General features: G+C 35.9%; 4 protein-coding genes across 4 annotated transcripts; 1 reads left to right on the top strand and 3 right to left on the bottom strand.

The window, feature by feature from the left end:
- Window positions 1–3,516: 3,516 nt before the first annotated feature.
- Window positions 3,517–4,578, bottom strand: C922_05574 (hypothetical protein; the record flags this gene model as incomplete). The annotated part of the gene is made up of 1 exon (XM_008821145.1): window positions 3,517–4,578. The coding sequence occupies one exon, from the start codon at window positions 4,576–4,578 to the stop codon at window positions 3,517–3,519; it is 1,062 nt and encodes a 353-aa protein (XP_008819367.1).
- Window positions 4,579–8,930: 4,352 nt separating this feature from the next.
- Window positions 8,931–9,149, bottom strand: C922_05573 (hypothetical protein; the record flags this gene model as incomplete). The annotated part of the gene is made up of 1 exon (XM_008821144.1): window positions 8,931–9,149. One exon carries the CDS (start codon window positions 9,147–9,149, stop codon window positions 8,931–8,933), a length of 219 nt encoding a protein of 72 aa, XP_008819366.1.
- A 93-nt stretch (window positions 9,150–9,242) lies between these two features.
- On the bottom strand, window positions 9,243–10,247 carry C922_05572 (hypothetical protein; the record flags this gene model as incomplete). Its single annotated transcript, XM_008821143.1, has 2 exons — window positions 9,243–9,609; window positions 9,634–10,247. The coding sequence occupies 2 exons, from the start codon at window positions 10,245–10,247 to the stop codon at window positions 9,243–9,245; spliced, it is 981 nt and encodes a 326-aa protein (XP_008819365.1).
- A 4,949-nt stretch (window positions 10,248–15,196) lies between these two features.
- C922_05571 (hypothetical protein) lies at window positions 15,197–16,484 on the top strand (the record flags this gene model as incomplete). The annotated part of the gene is made up of 2 exons (XM_008821142.1): window positions 15,197–15,841; window positions 16,020–16,484. 2 exons carry the CDS (start codon window positions 15,197–15,199, stop codon window positions 16,482–16,484), a joined length of 1,110 nt encoding a protein of 369 aa, XP_008819364.1.
- Window positions 16,485–17,930: the final 1,446 nt, after the last annotated feature.

The following is a 17,930-nucleotide window of genomic DNA, read 5'->3' as shown; positions in this document are numbered from 1 at the left end:
GGAAGAAAACAGAAAGAGGAAAGAAAAAGAGGAAAATTATAAATAACATAAAATACACACTTTTAAGGTTGAATATAGAAGAATCAAACAGAGCGAAACAACGACAAGAGACAAAAAAGGAAAAATTATAAATCACATGAAATACAGACTCTTAAGGTTGAACATAAAAGAATCAGACAACGGGAAGAAACTACAAGAAAAAAGAAAAAGAAAAAAGCGAGTAAAACAATCGAAAGTGAAAAAAGAAAAGGGGAAGCACAGGAGGGGACAAAGGAAAAGACGAAAGGAAAAACACTTATCTTTATACTACACTTAGGAATAAAAGGAATTCATAAATACAAAAGACAAATGAGGGAAGGAAAAATATATATGTAAAGACATGTATATGTATACTCCTCAGCTATTAGCAGAACGACACCTCTGCGAGCACTGTCCCTAAAAGAAAACAACCTCCTTCAACTACACATCTTAATTAACATATGACACCAAATAAAGTAAAAAGAGAAGAATGGCATCGTTTCCAGAATTCTCAAATTATTCCCAGATTGAATATTCTTCTTGATAATGAGAATCTCTGAATTCTGTATAATTGTATATGACGACATTTACATCACATTTCAGATGCTATATTCCGAATGAATGACCCCTTCATTTGATCTTTATATTAACATTACATTATATTGGCCATAAAATGAATACCATGGTGTTGTAGGAGAATAGGAGGGAGTAAGAGGAATTTACAATTATTCTATTATCATTGGAAAAATTAGAAACTGTTTCTTACGAGTAAATAAATCCTGCAGAGAAATATTTTTTCTTTTTTTTTGTAGAAGTAAACCTATTATGCGTATGAATATTAATACGGAAACTGATAATTTATCGTGTAATTTATTATGAAGCCTTATATTTTACAAATCGCGGATACATTATAAGATTTATCTCATAATTATTGGGGGATGTGTAACTCCATATGAAGACGCTATACAGAACTTACACCTGTTTAGGATTTTAATTAAGGAAGATATTTACATTGACTTATTTTTCCTTCATAGTAGGATTTGTGTAGAGAAATATGAAACCACTTAAGACGGAAACAAGTGAAAAAAATAGATAATATAAAATATATTTCTTTGAATGAAATCAATTAAAAATAATAATTTAATCTATCTGTAATAATGCGAAAAATATCTTCTCATTCAGGTGATTCTTCGAATAAAACTCACGCTGTAGAAAACTTCTTAATTAAGCAAATAATATAATCAGGGGGAATTTTCATTCATCCCTAATTTATTGTTATATATTTAATTATATTCTGATATATTTTCATTTATTTTTATTTACTTTTATTTATTTTCATCTATTTTTATTTATTTATACTTATCGCATGCATCGAGTAGCCTCTGTTTTTTTTTTTTTTTATTCTTTAACCATATCGCGCCCTTTAATAATAACGCATTTCATTTCTTAGTTGTTAACACCTACACATTGAATAACGGTTGGCCCTGATATGTCATAAAAAATATTCCCCAAACGGGAATTAATTCCACATGATACCATCTAATCCTTCCATAAAGTGTTAACACAAGAAATAGCATAATTGAGAAATGTAAAGCGCATTGCAGATTGTCTTCATGATCATATCAAGGGACGTTTCCAATTATTCATTGGACAGAAGGCATCTATTCTGTGTGAATGGAGAAAGTGGTTTCTAACCGCAAAAGGGTCCAGTATAATCCCCCCCAAATGGTATCAGAATTTTGCTTCAAATGTTATAAAGTAAACCTTCATTTCGGCTCATAAGCATTGGTATAATCTTTCCCCTTCAGAATTACACCTGTAGCATCAGGAATTCATGACCTTCACGACTGTATCCTACCATGGCGCATGAAATGCTCATGCGCCCCGTTAATGCCATTCATCAGAGCTGACCCGTTTTAATTGGTACTAATAAAGTCATAGTATACAATGAAAAATGTTATCCCTTTGTTTATTCCGTACCAATCATCCGGATTTCTTCTATGCAGTGAATTGCTCTTCCTATGGGTAATTATGTCATAAAAGAAATCATTCCCAATTCAGAAATTATTCGGCGCGAGGTTATCGGACCCTTTTTCCGCATTTTACCTATACGGAAAAGGTTTCTGTGGCGTATGAACCATTTCTATTTTGCCTCGGAGTGTTCAGTTATTCCTCTCTGTGTGTGGCCACATGGTAAGTGAATCATCATATTTTAGGGAAGCATAGTCATGTTGCTGAATTCTATGCCTTTATCTAACTTATGTACTTACCTCCCCTCCTGAGGAGAGATCATAATTCTCCTCACCTAACATAGAAACGAAGAGGAAAGTCTCATGCGAAATTCTGAACTCGTCTGCTGTGTACATCTTTGGTCACAATGCATGTAACTCCTCTTGAGGGGAACTTTTTAAAGATACAGAATGAACGACTTGTATTCGACTCACGGGGCTTCTTACAAATTCATATAAACAGATTATATATTTGCACTCTGTATAATTCCTCTTAGTGGTTTTATTGCCGTAAGGATTGCTAAAGTGAGGAATCCTGTGTAACCGAAACCCGCTAAATTCTACAATGAACCCTATTTTTAGCTTCCTCCACACCCTCAAATATCTTATTCTTCCATACCTATTTAAGTGGAAGTTAACAGACGGGACAGAGACTACGGAAACGTTCAAACTAGTGAATAGGAACAAATGAAATAGTAGATTAATCATAAGATTAGTACAGGACGGAGTGCAAAAGATGGAATCTACCTCGAAACATAGATGAGCAAAGGGGGAGTAAAATTGGTCTAATTCAGCCAATCAATGCATCCAGCGTATTGACAAAGAAGAGGGATGAGAAACACGTGAAGAGACACTTCAAGTAAGTCCATTAGTAACTTCCTTCATATGAGCAGTGTCTTCCAATTGCTGTAACCCTCCTTTTTGAAGAAGCCAAAATATCATTTCTCAAAAATTAAAACAATGTAAGAAGTTAGTTCACTTTAAGTAAAAATAAAACATACTACAAATTAAGTTTAAGAAAGAAGAAACAAAAAAAAGCAAATGAACATAACTCGTAACGATGAACAGAGATGACGGGACGATTCCCCCGCCTAGTAGCAGTCTCCATTTAATAGGAAAACCACAGGGGACCGATGGCCATATGTGTATATAGCTACATATGTCTCCAATTTTTGGAAACTACAGAAAATATGCAAATGATGAGAGAGTGTAAGTAAGCACTCGCGATGCGACACCTGTAGACTCATCGAATTATATTAGCATCAGGGAAAACAGAAAAAATCATGCTTGAAAATACCATTTCACAGTATGTAATATGGCGTAAAATTCATTTAGATGCCATTAATAGAAAGAATAAAAATAAAGCAATCAGATTTGGAGGAAATTAAGCCTATGAACCTTTTCCCCAATCTTCAGAAATAGGTGCCTATCACTCGTAAGAATCAACGGCTCAAAATTAATTACACACGTGGAATGGAGGACTAAGAATTCATTTTATACATTTTCTGAGGCTTCTAATGTAATCCTTCAAACGAGGTTTATATATACCTTCGAATCTCAAGTCAGATTTCAACACCTTTACAAGGATGTACAGATTTATTATAAAGCTCAGAGCGGACAATCCAACGCCCACAATACAGAGAGTTCCGCAGCTGGAGCCCTCCACTGTGCATAATACGACTGCGCATAATGCCATTACAATAGGTAAGGCCATTATGCTACCATATATCTTAATTTTCTGTAGCCAAAATTGAGTTTTGCTAATATCCGGATCCTTTTTACATTTATCTATGTATCCGTGCGCTTTAAAGAATATTTTCTCTATTTTAGAATCCAGGATTCCGAAAGGGTTACGTACTACTCTCTTCTTCGTAGTGTTCTTCATACTGTCTGAAGCGGAAGGCACAACACCCTTGTCTTCAGTCTTAATGGAGGCCGTAATTTCTCCTACGGGCTCCTGATGCTCCTCCATTTTAACTACTTCCGCATCCATTATCCTGTGCTTGCTCAATTTCTCTTTCTGTATATTAATTTTTTCAAGTGCTTCATCTAATCTCTTTTGATATTCTAACGCAATTGTTGTTCTTGCACTCAACGCTTTCTCCTTCATTGATTTAATGTCTTCAAGTGCTTCACCCAACCTCTCTTGATATTCCATCACCTTGGTGATTCCGGCAGTAAGTGCTCTCTCTGTCACTGATTTCATCTCTTCCACAGCTTCCGCGAAGTTTCTTGTATGATCTCCTATATTAATCATTTTGATGTCCCTTATCTTTTGCTTCAAAAAATTAAGTCCTTCTGGATTTTTCTCTATTCCTTCTTCATGTTCCGGACATTTTAGTATTCCTTCGTTGTCATTTTTTTCCAAAATGCGGAAGTCAGCGGAATTGTCTAAATTATGTCCACCCTGTAATAGAAGTTCTTGCTTCACATCATTTGACAGGGGTTCTTTATACATAGTTGCAACATTCTGCTGATCTTCTGGAGCTTGCTCCTCATTTTTCTCGATGTCTGATTCCGAATCACATACTAATTCAAGTTCTGTATCCATTTGTGCTAATAATAGTCTACTATTTCTCAGTTTCCCTGTGTCATCAATGCTATTCGTCCTTCCTAAATGTGCACTGTATGAACTCTATGGAAAGGAATTATGAACAACGGCATGATTGTTAATGAAAGGAACTGTCTCATTGTAACATCCTTATCCGGAATTGTATGCTGTTTCAGAAATAAATAAAATAAGGCTTTTGAGACGCTATCATACAATATAATACATACCGGGCTGTTATTGTAGTGACTTGCTAATAGGAAAGGAAGTAGCATAGAAATCTTTGACAAAATGGCGGACATCATTTATCCCTTTCGGTTTTAACTCTGTTCTCTTTAATATTATCTGTCATATGTAACTATGATACAGATAGGGGGTTGTCCTTTTTGTACATAAGTACGTGTGTATATATATGCATATCTGCATATTCATATCCATAAATACCTGCTTATTTACATGTATACATATCTATTTACTCATGTAGGTACTTAGCTATATACTCAAATGCACATATAGGTACAGGTATAAAATTATATAGATAGATTATACAGAATTCTTTTGCTTTCTTCCTGTGTGAGTTCTTAAAACTGCCAGTTTACGTCAAGAGATAGCTTTCTTCTTTTTTTTATTCCCATTTTTTTCATCACACATATTAAGAGGAGTGTTAAATTGGGGTTTCCACAAGTATGTATATAATCCATGGGATAACATATATAATTATGGATTTCTCGTGAAGAGACATTCTTAACATTCTATTTCTTCAGGGTCTCTAAATTAGTGACAATACAGAAACTATTTTTAATTAGTACAATATAATATCAGCATAATTTTACGTAATTGAACTTGGCAAAACTTTTTAAAGAATACATAAACTAATCAATCGTTTCATTCTAAAACAGGGAAGCTTTTTTTCATATATTTCTCTTTTTCTTTTTTCGAAAAAAAAGTATTCCATGGATAGCATTTAAAACCGTGATCATACTAAAAGAATTGAAGGTATAATTCTGAGTGAGCCACAGAGATATAAACAACAGTGGTGCCGGTACGATCCAGGAAATATTTGAAAGTGGAGAAATCATTAACTGTATTATACGTCTTGTTGCAGATTCTTAATCTCAAACGCGTACACTTCTAAGTGCGCATGTATGAAGAAGCAGTTATGAGCGAAAAAATATTTAATTATAGTCCTGAATGGGTAATTGTCTTCTACTAAAAATATAGGTGGAAAAAGAATATATTTTTTAAAAACTTACGTGAATAGGTACTATTATATATACATATATTATTTTAAACCGATAGTTCAAACATAGAACTTCATAAACCCGTGTTTTATTATATTTTTTTTACAAACCTAGCGCGAAACAAAATCTCAAGGAAGGATATCAAAATATCTGAGCTAAAATCAAATGTCTTATTTAATCTCTTTTTATCTCAGAAGTTTCAGTGCAACATGCCTTTGCTTATTTTTCCTTCTTTTTTCTTTTATATCTTTCTTCGTCTTTCATCCCTAAGGGCATTACTAAGCAGGACGCTGAGGTATATTCCATTTATGGAAAAATTCTTCTGACTCCAATAGGGTATATTATTCATATCATACACTCTAGTACTATATAAACTTGACAAAAGCAGGAATTTTTTTTTCTTTTTTTTCTTAAAAGGATCAATTTATTCCTAAATGTTTAAATATAATCAAAGCAGCCAAGAATCCATCATTTCTCTATGTTCATTAAGAATAGCAATATTCCTTACTCCTAATTGTTGTAATTCCCGTTTTGGCGTTCTCTTTTTTTTCTTCTTTTTTTTTCTTTTTCCCTTTTTGGAAAGGATAACTTTAAGCACAAGAAGAAAACTTAAAATGGAAATATCCCTGTTAAGAGTAAGGGCATTTCACAAAGTTCAAAAGAAAAAAAGAGGAACGGACAAGCGTCGAAACTTTTCAACTGAGAATCTTGAACAGGAGTTAAACTTTTGGCGCACCTCCTTTCGCATCATGATCTTAATAACCTAATTTGCAATATCGTCATTCCTTTCCATCTAAGTGCGGGGACACGTCTTTTATTTTTTCTTTTTCTGTGCCATTATGATATAGAAATATGGACCCTTTGTATACTTCGTATTTATTTTTCTCTATAGAAATGAATAAATTCCTACCGAATGCTATAACCCTATTGTAACAAAGGTATATGATTGAGAGGTACCATTTATTTTTTTTACGCTTTAAACAATTCCTCCAATATCCCAGATATTCTTCTTTATACAATGGAAATGGACAGATATATTTCAAGCATTTTAATAGACTAAGACGGAATGACAGGTAATCTTTCTAACATTACTTATTTTTCGTTATAATTTTCGAGAAACTTAGAATAAACTAGTGGCAGCTCCCCCCTTTATATCACATGACTTCGGTATATGCAGACTGCCATAAGATTGCAAAATATTCGCAAAGGAAACGGAAGAAAAGGGGGAATGCCTACCATAAAAGATACTAGCATTAAGGAACCTTTTAAATTGATTAGAAATATGTGGAATATCCTTTAATGACGGTGCATATAAATTTATATGTTGTGCGCATCTGTGGAACATTCATAATTATAAGAACGCTATTTGAAAAGTAACCCTTTGCTCAAATCTCACAAAATGAATTTTATCACTTCTTCCCTTTTTTCTTGCATTGCATACTTCTAAAGGTATTCTTTTAGGGCCAAGAGGCCTCATTATATGTTGTACGCCGTTGTTTAAAAAAGGGAAAGTAACTTTCTAAAATACTTAGCCTACTCGCCACATTATGCCAGTTATATGCACATATACTATACTGGTACTTATGACTATTTTCACCTCTATAAAGATTACTAAAGAGAGTCTATGTTGTGATCTCCAGCTGATCCGTCTCGTTACCCCTCATTTGGGCTCCCTCGAAGTAATAATACCAACAAGGGGTTAACCCAACATTTGACTTATTCGCCTACATGCATACTTTCAATTTGCATCCATGCATAATTTTTCTCCAAAATAAGAAAACATATCGTATCAACCTGTAGATGCCGTATATTATTATTCTTAGAACATACTGCACTATGGATTATTCGCCATGGGTGGTGAATATCCCGCTAAAATACTTTCCTTACAAGTAGGCAAGCATAAGCCAACTTACCCCTGCGCATAAAGTGGTGAGAGTACTCTCAAAATCGATTTTATTATTTTATGCCGGTTACATGACTCATCTTAAATATCCATATGTAGCAGTAAGGGAATTATCTAATTTTGAAGGATTTATGTATTCATTTATACATACATCTCCACCACATATAAGTAGGCATTAATGAGGGGAGTCTCAAACAGCAGGTAATTGATCCTCTGTTTCTTATTTCCGCACTACATGAGGTTAATCCTTAGGATCAGACGTCACAATTCCCAACTTATCACTAGCCTGTAGTCAATAGGTGTAGGAAAAAATCCAAACCGTCTGGTCTATATGTTAATAACACGATATGATGCCTAAATTGTGTTACTTAATGGGTTATCAAACGGGTATGGCGACTGCGGAAATTCTCCCTTCTGTGCAGAGAAATGTAAAGGGGGCTTCATTCCCACGCACCAGGGAAGAAGAACCTCAGTACATGCCACCATAACAACAACTCTCGCAAATAAAAAAACACGTGTGTCTGTTGCTAAAGTAATAATCAGATCCAAAAATGCACGGATCGTTGTTCGTGTTATGGTTTCCCTTATAGAGAAGATTATCAAGTTTTGTTATCGATGAAATCATTCCTCTGTGGATGCATATGTGAAACGGAAACAATACCAAGCTAAAATGGAGCCTTCTAAGAAAAATTATCTAGGCGAGTGAAGCCAAAATACTGGACAAACAAAGTAACAAAAAAAAAAAAAAGAAATCACCATTTGGCAGCCAGTGTCCTAAGGCGATCTATTAAAAGAAAAAAGTGGATCTTCTGGTTATCATATATCAGTAAGAAGGAATATAAAATAAGAATCTTAATGGATGCAGCCTCTTTTTTTTTTCTTTTTTTTTTCTTTTTTTCTTATCTTTTTATCACAGGAGAATATCAATAATGCGATTAAGTCAACTGAGATACTACGCCTGCGAGGTGTAGTGACCATTTATTTAGGACAAAAGAATCTTGCAGTAGCATGGCGCAAAGAGGACTGCAATTTTGTATTTTTCCCTAAAAGTATTGTATTTCATATAGTGACTTTTCATTGGAGATATTTCTTTACACGGACTGTTTATTAAACGTTTAGAATCTTCTTATGTCATTATTTTCTGGGGCCTATGAGTATCACTGTCCGAGTCGTATGGGTCTCATCATAAGGACATCACCGTTTTGCATTGCTCACATCAGAGAGACACGACCGCTGGGTATGGGTCGCCTCGCAGCAGCACCGTCTGGAATGGCCCTCCTTCTGGGTGCGTTATCCTCGTGTTCATGTTCATGTTGATACTTAGGTTTAATGAACATTATGACTTTGTATATCTTAATTCTGAGATAAATTATTATGATAATGGACAACACGAGAAGATAAAAACCCTTTGCTTGAGGAGACGCCAACATTATTATTGCACATATGGCAATCCCAAAAACTGAAGTCAACAACCTGAATCTGTAGGCAGCGCTTTTTAATTTTCCATAGAAGGATCTGTTTTTTTAAGAATACTTATTATTGCCTTCTGCGTGAGAGAATATAGAGCGCAGTAATTCATTCTCGATTTTCTTGTTGATGTTTTTAAAAAAGTTCTTTATCGAATTGGATGATTCCTCTTTCTTGCTACAGTCACTTCTAGTGTCACCAAATGACTTCCTCCTATGTTGAACCCTTGTTATTTTATCATTCTGATAATCGTCCTGTCTTTGGAACCTTCTAGCAGATAGTCCACTCCACGGTTGTTTTGCCTCCCTGTCAGTGGTCCTCACTTGTCTTATCGCATTCCTGAAATTGTCCTCTACATCGTGTCTTGCTCCCTTTGTAAATCTAGGTCTCCTTCTGTTTCCGTCATAATCACATTGGGACTTCCTCTCGTCGTGTTAGTAGGCAGACTTCTCTCGTCTTCCATGGGCGTTTCGTCGAGATTGGTAGTAACTCCTCCTCTGATAATAGTTGTCGTCCTCATCGTAACTGTCTCCATTGTGATCGTCACCATTCTGATCGTCACTATCCCTATCGTCACTATCCCTATCGTCACTATCCTTATCGTTATTATCTTGATCGTCACTATCCGTATCCTCACTATTCTGATCGTCACTATCCCTATCGTCACTATCCTTATCGTCATTATCGTGATCGTCACTATCCGTATCCTCACTATTCTGATCGTCAATATTCTTTGAGTGATATTGCCCATTATCTAGATGGTCATGGTTATCATAGTTGTGTCTTCTACCCAAGGAGTCATATATTCTCTTAAACTCTTCGTTATTTCTGATGCTTTCAAATTTATCAGTGGTGAATTTTCTATGTTTATTATCAGGTAACTTCAGATTTTTTCGGATGCTATCGAAATTGACGTCCCCAGATCGGTGTTCTATTTTGTATTCGTCATACGAGTCCTTGACGCCGGTGAAGAGGTCATCGGGTGCTGAGTTTATCAGGAATTTCTCAACCATTGGTTTGTATGTGGATTTCTCCAGGGATTCTAACTTTGATTTTAACATCATGCCAGGTGAGGGATCAGAGAATCCCGCGCGGAAGGCGACCTGCATAGGGTGTCCAGAGGAAGAGAGGGAATGGAAAAAATGGAAGCCATTCGATGTTTACAGAGATGCAAAACGGTGGGAAGGGGGCGTGTTTTGTTCACATGTGCTAACTGAGGGGCCTTGATATCAACATGTCTCATTTGTCGGCTCTGCTGGGGGTCACATTCTTATCCGAATAATGCCAGATTCCAACGAGGAGTGAAGCCCCGGAAGCTGTAAGAAAGCGAGCGGATATATTTCTTGTATTTTATTCATTTAGTTATTTATTTAGTTACTTCATCTATCTTACTCTCTTGGATTCTGTTTGATCCTATTTTCTCTTATTTTATACGATTTCTTCCTATTTTATTTTATTCTATTTATAATTCCGGCTGTGTTTCAAAAAAATATCCTTCAAACAACGCTTAAAGAGATAAATTGAAGTGGTAAATACAAGCACCTATACGTTGAGATAACGTTTTCCCAAATTATTTAATGAAGTCGGGTGATATGCCCTTTCTCTGGCCTTCTTTGTTTTATTTTTGGAGATATATCTTCTACATCGATATAATTCTTACGCCACCTTGTCCAAAGTTTTAAACGAAGATATACATAATCCCTTTTTTTATCAGTTCAGATGGGAAGAGATGAAACTGTAAAAAAACAGCGATTCCAGTCGGAATGGTATCTTCATGATAAAGGGGAAGAGACAGCCATGTAGAGACAGTAATAGGAGTTAGGAATATAAAAATAGGAATATAAATAAGAATAGAAATAGGAATAAGAATATATATAAAAAAAAAAGCGCCGAAAAACAAAAAAAAGAACAATGTAGAAGAATAAAAAACAGTTACCACTGCCACCATTCTGTTTTGCAATTTATACCCAATGATGATATATCCACCAACATCATTGGAAAAGAAAAGAAAATTGGGACGTTAACACGCGATTGCAATGAAAGGAACTGTACTATGTCTTTTACTCCAGTCCGACCTGCAAATATGGAGTAGAGAGAATGAATATGCACCATTCCATATAATGATCAATTGCACATAAAAAAAAAAAGAAAGAAAAAAAAACTAATTAAACGAATGAATAAATAGGATGGACAATGCGAAGCATATTTTTCTCCTGCTCTCTTGCGAAACCATTCTGTTTTATTGATTCTTATCGCATAAACAATGTTACCAACGCGGGCAGCGTAGACTCCATTTGGTTCAATTATAAATAGCTCACTAAACATGATAGGAGAAAAAAATTGACAACCTCTTTAGAGGGTGAGGGGGGAGTCTCTCCTAATCTGTGATGTAAGCATTATAATGATGGAAAAGAGGAGTTGCCATATTCCGATCTTAGAATATCTCTGGATAGGGCGGATTTTAATTAGTGAGAGACATGCGGAGGCGAGGTTTCGGCGCAGATGAAAATCATCTGCAGCCCGGATGCTGAGAAGGTGCCGCATTCCTTCCTTCTTTAAATTGGTACGATCCCCATTCTGCCTGCTTCCTATGTGCGAAATGCCACATTGTTTTTTTTACGCATTGCATTCTCTCTCAGTTGCTTCTTTCAGCGTTTTCGAACTGACCATATCATGTGTTCTCTGGAGATTCTTGTAACCCAAGTCCTAGCATCGATATATGTTTACCTGTGGTCCATCTTGATAATATCCTGTCTTCCTTCCCCTTTGCAAACACTCCAACAACATGCAGCAGAAATTGTTAAGCAGCAAGACAGACATAGACTATTCTTCTAATAATTCCCATCTTAACGAGAAGAGACCCCTTACGAAAGGATAAAGAGAGGGGGGAAAGAATTAGGCCAACATTACACCCAATGGTACTTCCTTCCTAGTGTTATAAGTTTACGTTTAAAAAGCGCAGGGTGCAAGTCACATGCATAAGTCGTATCTATAAATACTTCCATACGGGCATCGCCCCTCTATATTCTACTCAATGAGGATCACTTAATCAGGTGGCACAGAATGCGTTTCCCTCCCTTATCTTTCGATTCACTTTTAAACATCAGAACGAAAAAGGGGAAGACCCAAGATGCTATATGTGTTTTTACTTCAGTGGTTGCGATGATCATGCCTCCTTGGCATCTACCAGGGTTGTTTTTTCTGATAGGCACAACCAAGTGAGTTATACTTTCGTGGATAGTTTTCTCCCTCCCTGGTTGCGTCCCGCCGGACATTTGGAACACGGCAGAAGGGGCTAAAGAGATTCTTCGACCTGTTCATTTCTTTGATTATAGGAAAAGTGCGTATCCTTTCTATTATCAAGAAAGAGTGTCTACAGATGAGTCAGAAACGTTTTCGAAAGCATCCCCCTTAGAGCATTTCTCTCTGTTTTTTAAGCCGGTTGGTCGTTTACACTATGATTCACCCGTGGGTCACTACCAGTTTGGGGTTACTTTCGTTTTGGGTGAACTGAAATACGATGGGGCCTTATGAGGAAACCGAAAATGCAGAGTGCGCGGTTGTGGTTTTTCCCTATGTAGATGAACTACCCAACAAGTCTATTCCTAAGTAGCACAAATTGTGACACTGAAATAAGCTTCTAAAGGGGTTAAAAATTGTCGGTGCTTTTTCGGCCCTGCGAAAGCTTTCCTTTCTGCATGAAAGGCGGGCGTATATGCATGCAGATATATGATGTATATAGAACGTATGCCTTTTGTTAATTTTTTCTATTCGTTTGGGGCGCCTTCCTACGTTAGTTTCCGCCATGCAGAACAGCCCCAGCTGGGGACGCTGATGGTGGGTTCGTTGCTGTTCATACGGTTCCGGAGACGTCCATGCAAGGCTATGGCCAAGTTGAGGAGGAATTTCAGATACATAGATATATTTATATATAGGAATAATCACATGCATATCAGGCGTACGACTAATACATGCAAACATTCGCAACCCTATTGGGAGGGAGCAAAATGAAAGCCCCTTTTCCACATGGGCTTAACCTTAGAGCAACAAATGAAGGAGTGGAATCGGCCGTGTGTGAGAAATCACTGAGAGACGTTGTAAAAGATCTCCCTCTAACATGGTCCAATTTTCTTAGACGCGAATATTTTATAGAACAAAAGGGGAATATTTACATCAACCCCTTTTTTGCTTTTAGGCGAGTAGGTATGTCTATATATTAAAAATATGGATATACAGTAAACATCAATTAATTTCGATTTGGAAGAGGTTTACCGGGCTTCGGGTGATGCAGTATATATGCGAGGCATACTCCTCCGTCTCTGTTATACGGAAATTGCAAAATCTGCGATACGTGAGAATTTATTTTTTTCCTTGCATATGTCCTAGGAAGCGGAGCAGGAACTACGCTTTTTCGTTTCGAATATCTTTCGTTATATTGTTAATCTGCTCCCTTCAATTTTCCTTCTGTTTTCAGATTCCTTTCACCCCTCTGTTTTTGCTCACTCTTCCTTCACTGCTCTGCCAGTTTCCTAGTTTTTTCTGATGCGTCATTACCATTTCCATGTGAGAGAACAAATACCGTTGAAAATAATTACCAAATGGGACGCCACTATTGGAGATTTTACAATTATGCCTCTGCCCCAAAGAAAAAAAAAAAGAAAAAGAAAAAAAATTCAGAAAGCAATTCGTCTATTTGATTTACTTTTAAATGCGTACATCTAAATAAAACCATTTATATAGGACAATGTTCTTGCGAGGAAAAATGAAAATTCTCTGTTTATTTATGTATTATGCTATGTTATTAATGGTATGCTATCTTCCGTAATGCTATGCTTGTAATACTATACATGCTATGCCTGTGTTATGGATTAGCAAAGTAAGATGTTTTAGTGCGCCCGAAAGGCGGAGAAAAATATATATTAAAATAGTTCAAAAAGGAAATTTTTTATCAGAACTACGATTATTGATTATTTATATATATTCCCTGCTCCACGTGAAATAGATTTAATAAGAGGGGAATTATTGTATTCTACGTAATAACTTCAGTTATATGTTTATCACATTTATTTACCATTTCTGATAATTTCCAATGTATGGATTTTGGTAAAATAAAAAATATACGAAGAGTAAAGGCATAATTCTGTAATCCTTCATCGAGAAAGAAAAAATGAAATTTATTATCATATCATATACATCATTTTTAGGTCCATAATTATTTCCACTTTTAAATAGCAATTCTCTCATTTTTTACTTGATTTTATTATATTTTACTTTATTTGATTGTACTTCATTGTATTATATTGTATTCTACTTTATTTTAATTTAATTCTTTCTTTTCCTGGGGTAATTAACACTTTCTTACTTAAAGATATTATAGTCATGAAGCAGTTTTATTATTTAACCCACTGATTAAATTCATATTTATAAATCACACCAGTTTACATTTCGTAGAATATTCTGTTCATACTATTTTAAAATTTTTCAAGAACAGAAAACGAGGGAGATTTCTTCATGCTTTTCTAAACTGCTGCAGAAATGCTATTGTATTATTACAATTATAATAATTAACACTTCGTAATTTTCTTTTAAGAATTTTCTGCAAAAGAAAAAATGAAGGATGAGGAAGACCACCCCTTCTTGAAAGAGCTAAGAGAAGAAGTAATTTGTCATTGTCCATTTTGATTATTTTACTGATTTGGAAATACGCCTACATAGGAAATAGAGCGCTGTCGTCAAGTTCCTGACGTATGCATTTACCTAGTTTTACCTATTTTATGATACATTATATGTATTATATTTTTCTATCTCGTAGTATAAGCTTCCGGGAAATATATTGACTCCACCTACTAATCAAGAGGAAAAAAAAAGTAAGAATTTTTAAAAACACTCCATTAGTGTAACCGCATAAAGCATGTATCATTCCAAAGTGAACAAAACAAAAAAAAAAAAGAACCGAACTTTATTTTTCTTTACCTTCCTAAATTAACAACCAGCAGCTCAGGGAATTTCGATGGATTGTTTGATATCGTGTTATAAGGACGATTCTTATAATTGTCTAAGTATCGGAGGTGCAACTGGCAAATGCCCAGCGTGTTGTGATGAAGATAATGGCTCTTATTCTAATGATACAAATTTAAAGAACCTGTTATCTGATAAAACCACAGTAAAGAATCTATTGAAACTATATTATTTTCGAACAAGTTCTGGAAATATTAAGAATACATTGGAAAGTTCCAGAACTGAAGAATATAGAAATGCTTGCAAGTTTGTTAATGAATGTGTTGATATATTTCGAGAATTAAAGGAAAAACATTGTCCAGAAAAAACCTTTAAAGTTAAAACCGGCTCAGATAGAAACTCTTCAGATTCTAGTTCCAGTCCTGTATGTTATCAATTAGAAGAATTTTTTGACAAGTATGAAACGGTTCTCTATAAGGCTCTAGAAGGAGGAAGATCTAAGCACAATAAAATGTCATCCCTAGAGCAGCACCCAGACGCAGCTCGAGTCCGATGTAACCTAGGCGAAGACTTGTACTACACTCCATTCTTTAACATATTCAAATATAACAGTCGTCGGCTTACCCCATTTGGAAGTATCGTTTTTCTAATTTTTTTCATGCTTTTTATGATCCTGATGATGCATATTCTGGTTAAGGTAAGGCGAGGTGATGGATTATGCGACGCCACCGTTTCGTCTCTGCCATGTCGAGAGGGGGTATTAGGATATGTGCCTGCGTGTATGTATGTGTGTCTATGTGTGTTGTGTGTATGTACCTACACATATATACAGATGTATCTATATATGTATGTATTTCTTTTTTCCCTACCTGCAGTTCACCCCTATTGGAGATAGGATCAACCCTCGAGGGGCCCACGTCAGAAGAAAATGGAGAGACATACAAGCCGAAATTTACTACCCGAATAGTATGGACTACTATGGTGATGGTAGTACGTCTGATGCAAGTAGTATGTCTAATGAAGGTAGTACGTTTTATTATAGTGCGCCTGATGGAAGTAGTATGTCTAATGATGGTAGTCCGTTTTATTATAGTACGTTTGATGGAAGTAGTATGTCTAATGAAGGTAGTACGTTTTATTATAGTACGTCTGATGGGACTGGTATGTATAATGAGGGTAGTATGTTTGGTGAGAGTAGTAGTAGCTTCAGCGAGAGTAGTGCATCTGATGGGAGCAGCACGTATGATTCAAGAAGTACATTTTATTATAATACGTCTGATGACGAGACAGCGTCCACGGATGGCAGTTTCAGCCTTAGTTATCGATCAGCCAGGCGTTAGGAGTTCCTGACAAGTGGATGGAAAGAGGACGGGAGGGCTCCGCACTGGAAGCGTGGGAGGACGCATATGAATAGGGGCGCGAGTAGGTGAAGTGCTAATATGTAGGTGTTTGGAGAGAATGAATAATCGAACCTACGTCACTACACAAATCTTTGCAATATCATCTGGTTTACTGTTTGTACTATAAATACAGACTCTCTATGTAAATGTAGTAGTGATATATTTACGTGCATAATAACAGGGGTGATGAGAAGGCTGCATTTCATATTTCACCAAGGGTGGATAAAAACAAAAAAAAAGAAAGGAAAAAAACAGCATCAGCACACTTCTCCCATATGTTACGTTATAAGGAGAGTATTTTTCTTGTTTGCGTGCATAGTGGTACTAGACAGAACATAGAGAAAAACGCAGCGAAGGTGCTATTGGAATTTGAGAAAAAAAGAGAGAAGAGAAGAGAGACGATAATCAAAGAGGCAGATTTACTTCTTTCTCGCTGTTACATGAATAGAACTGAGCCTGTTTCCTTTATTCGTTCAAGCGTGGTCATACAAGTGAGGAAGAAAGGGTGACGGGTGGCTTCATTCCATAGAGTTCCTCTTAACCTGACGGGCGTCCCATCGCTGATACGAAGTACGGTTAGAGGTGCCTGAGAATGGAATACTTGTAACTTGCCAAGAGGAGGCGATGTTTGCGTGACCATGTGTTTTGGCGAGGAGGGATGACCAATGCTTCTGTTCATTCAACCCATGTTTCCAACCTCACACTCAATGAATTTGTGGCAGAAATGAACAGCAACAGTAGCAACAGAGAAGAAAATAATCCCGTCTCTGAATGTGATATGTATCTTTCTGCACATTTACCCCAATTTTTAAAAGCGCCATTCTGTGGAATTACAAAGTGGGGTGATAATCTCCGATTATTATTGAAGAAAGGTGTCTCTAACCGAAAGAACAATATATGTGAATAATTTTTTTCTGTTTTTCTTATGGTAAAGCTTCTTATCGAATGAGAAGAGAAAATAAGAGCCGGGGTCATGATACTTACCTGAGTAAACATACAACTCATTAATAGCTGGGCAATTTGGAAACTCCAAAAATTATATACTCATGAATATTTCCTGTATGTACTTAAGAAGACGCTTATGAAGTAAGATATAACCACATTTATCAGAGACTCTGCGCGTTTACTATAATTAGCATGCCTCTTTTAATATTGAATTAATATCAGTATACACAGAAACCATATTCCTCTATAATATTATATATATAGTATAAAATCCCAATCTTAACTCTATGGAAACATATATAGCATAAACATAAGCATTAATGAAAAAGCTTGTATAGAACCCAATGGATTATTAAAGAGTGTAGCTGCCACCCACAATATGCAAGAATATATGTTATCCTGAAAGAGCACTTCTTGAATGGGTGAGACTTACATTATGCA

Source organism: Plasmodium inui (genome assembly GCF_000524495.1).
Source record: "Plasmodium inui San Antonio 1 unplaced genomic scaffold supercont1.101, whole genome shotgun sequence".
NCBI lineage: Eukaryota > Apicomplexa > Aconoidasida > Haemosporida > Plasmodiidae > Plasmodium > Plasmodium inui.
This window is presented reverse-complemented; position numbering and strand designations above follow the sequence as displayed.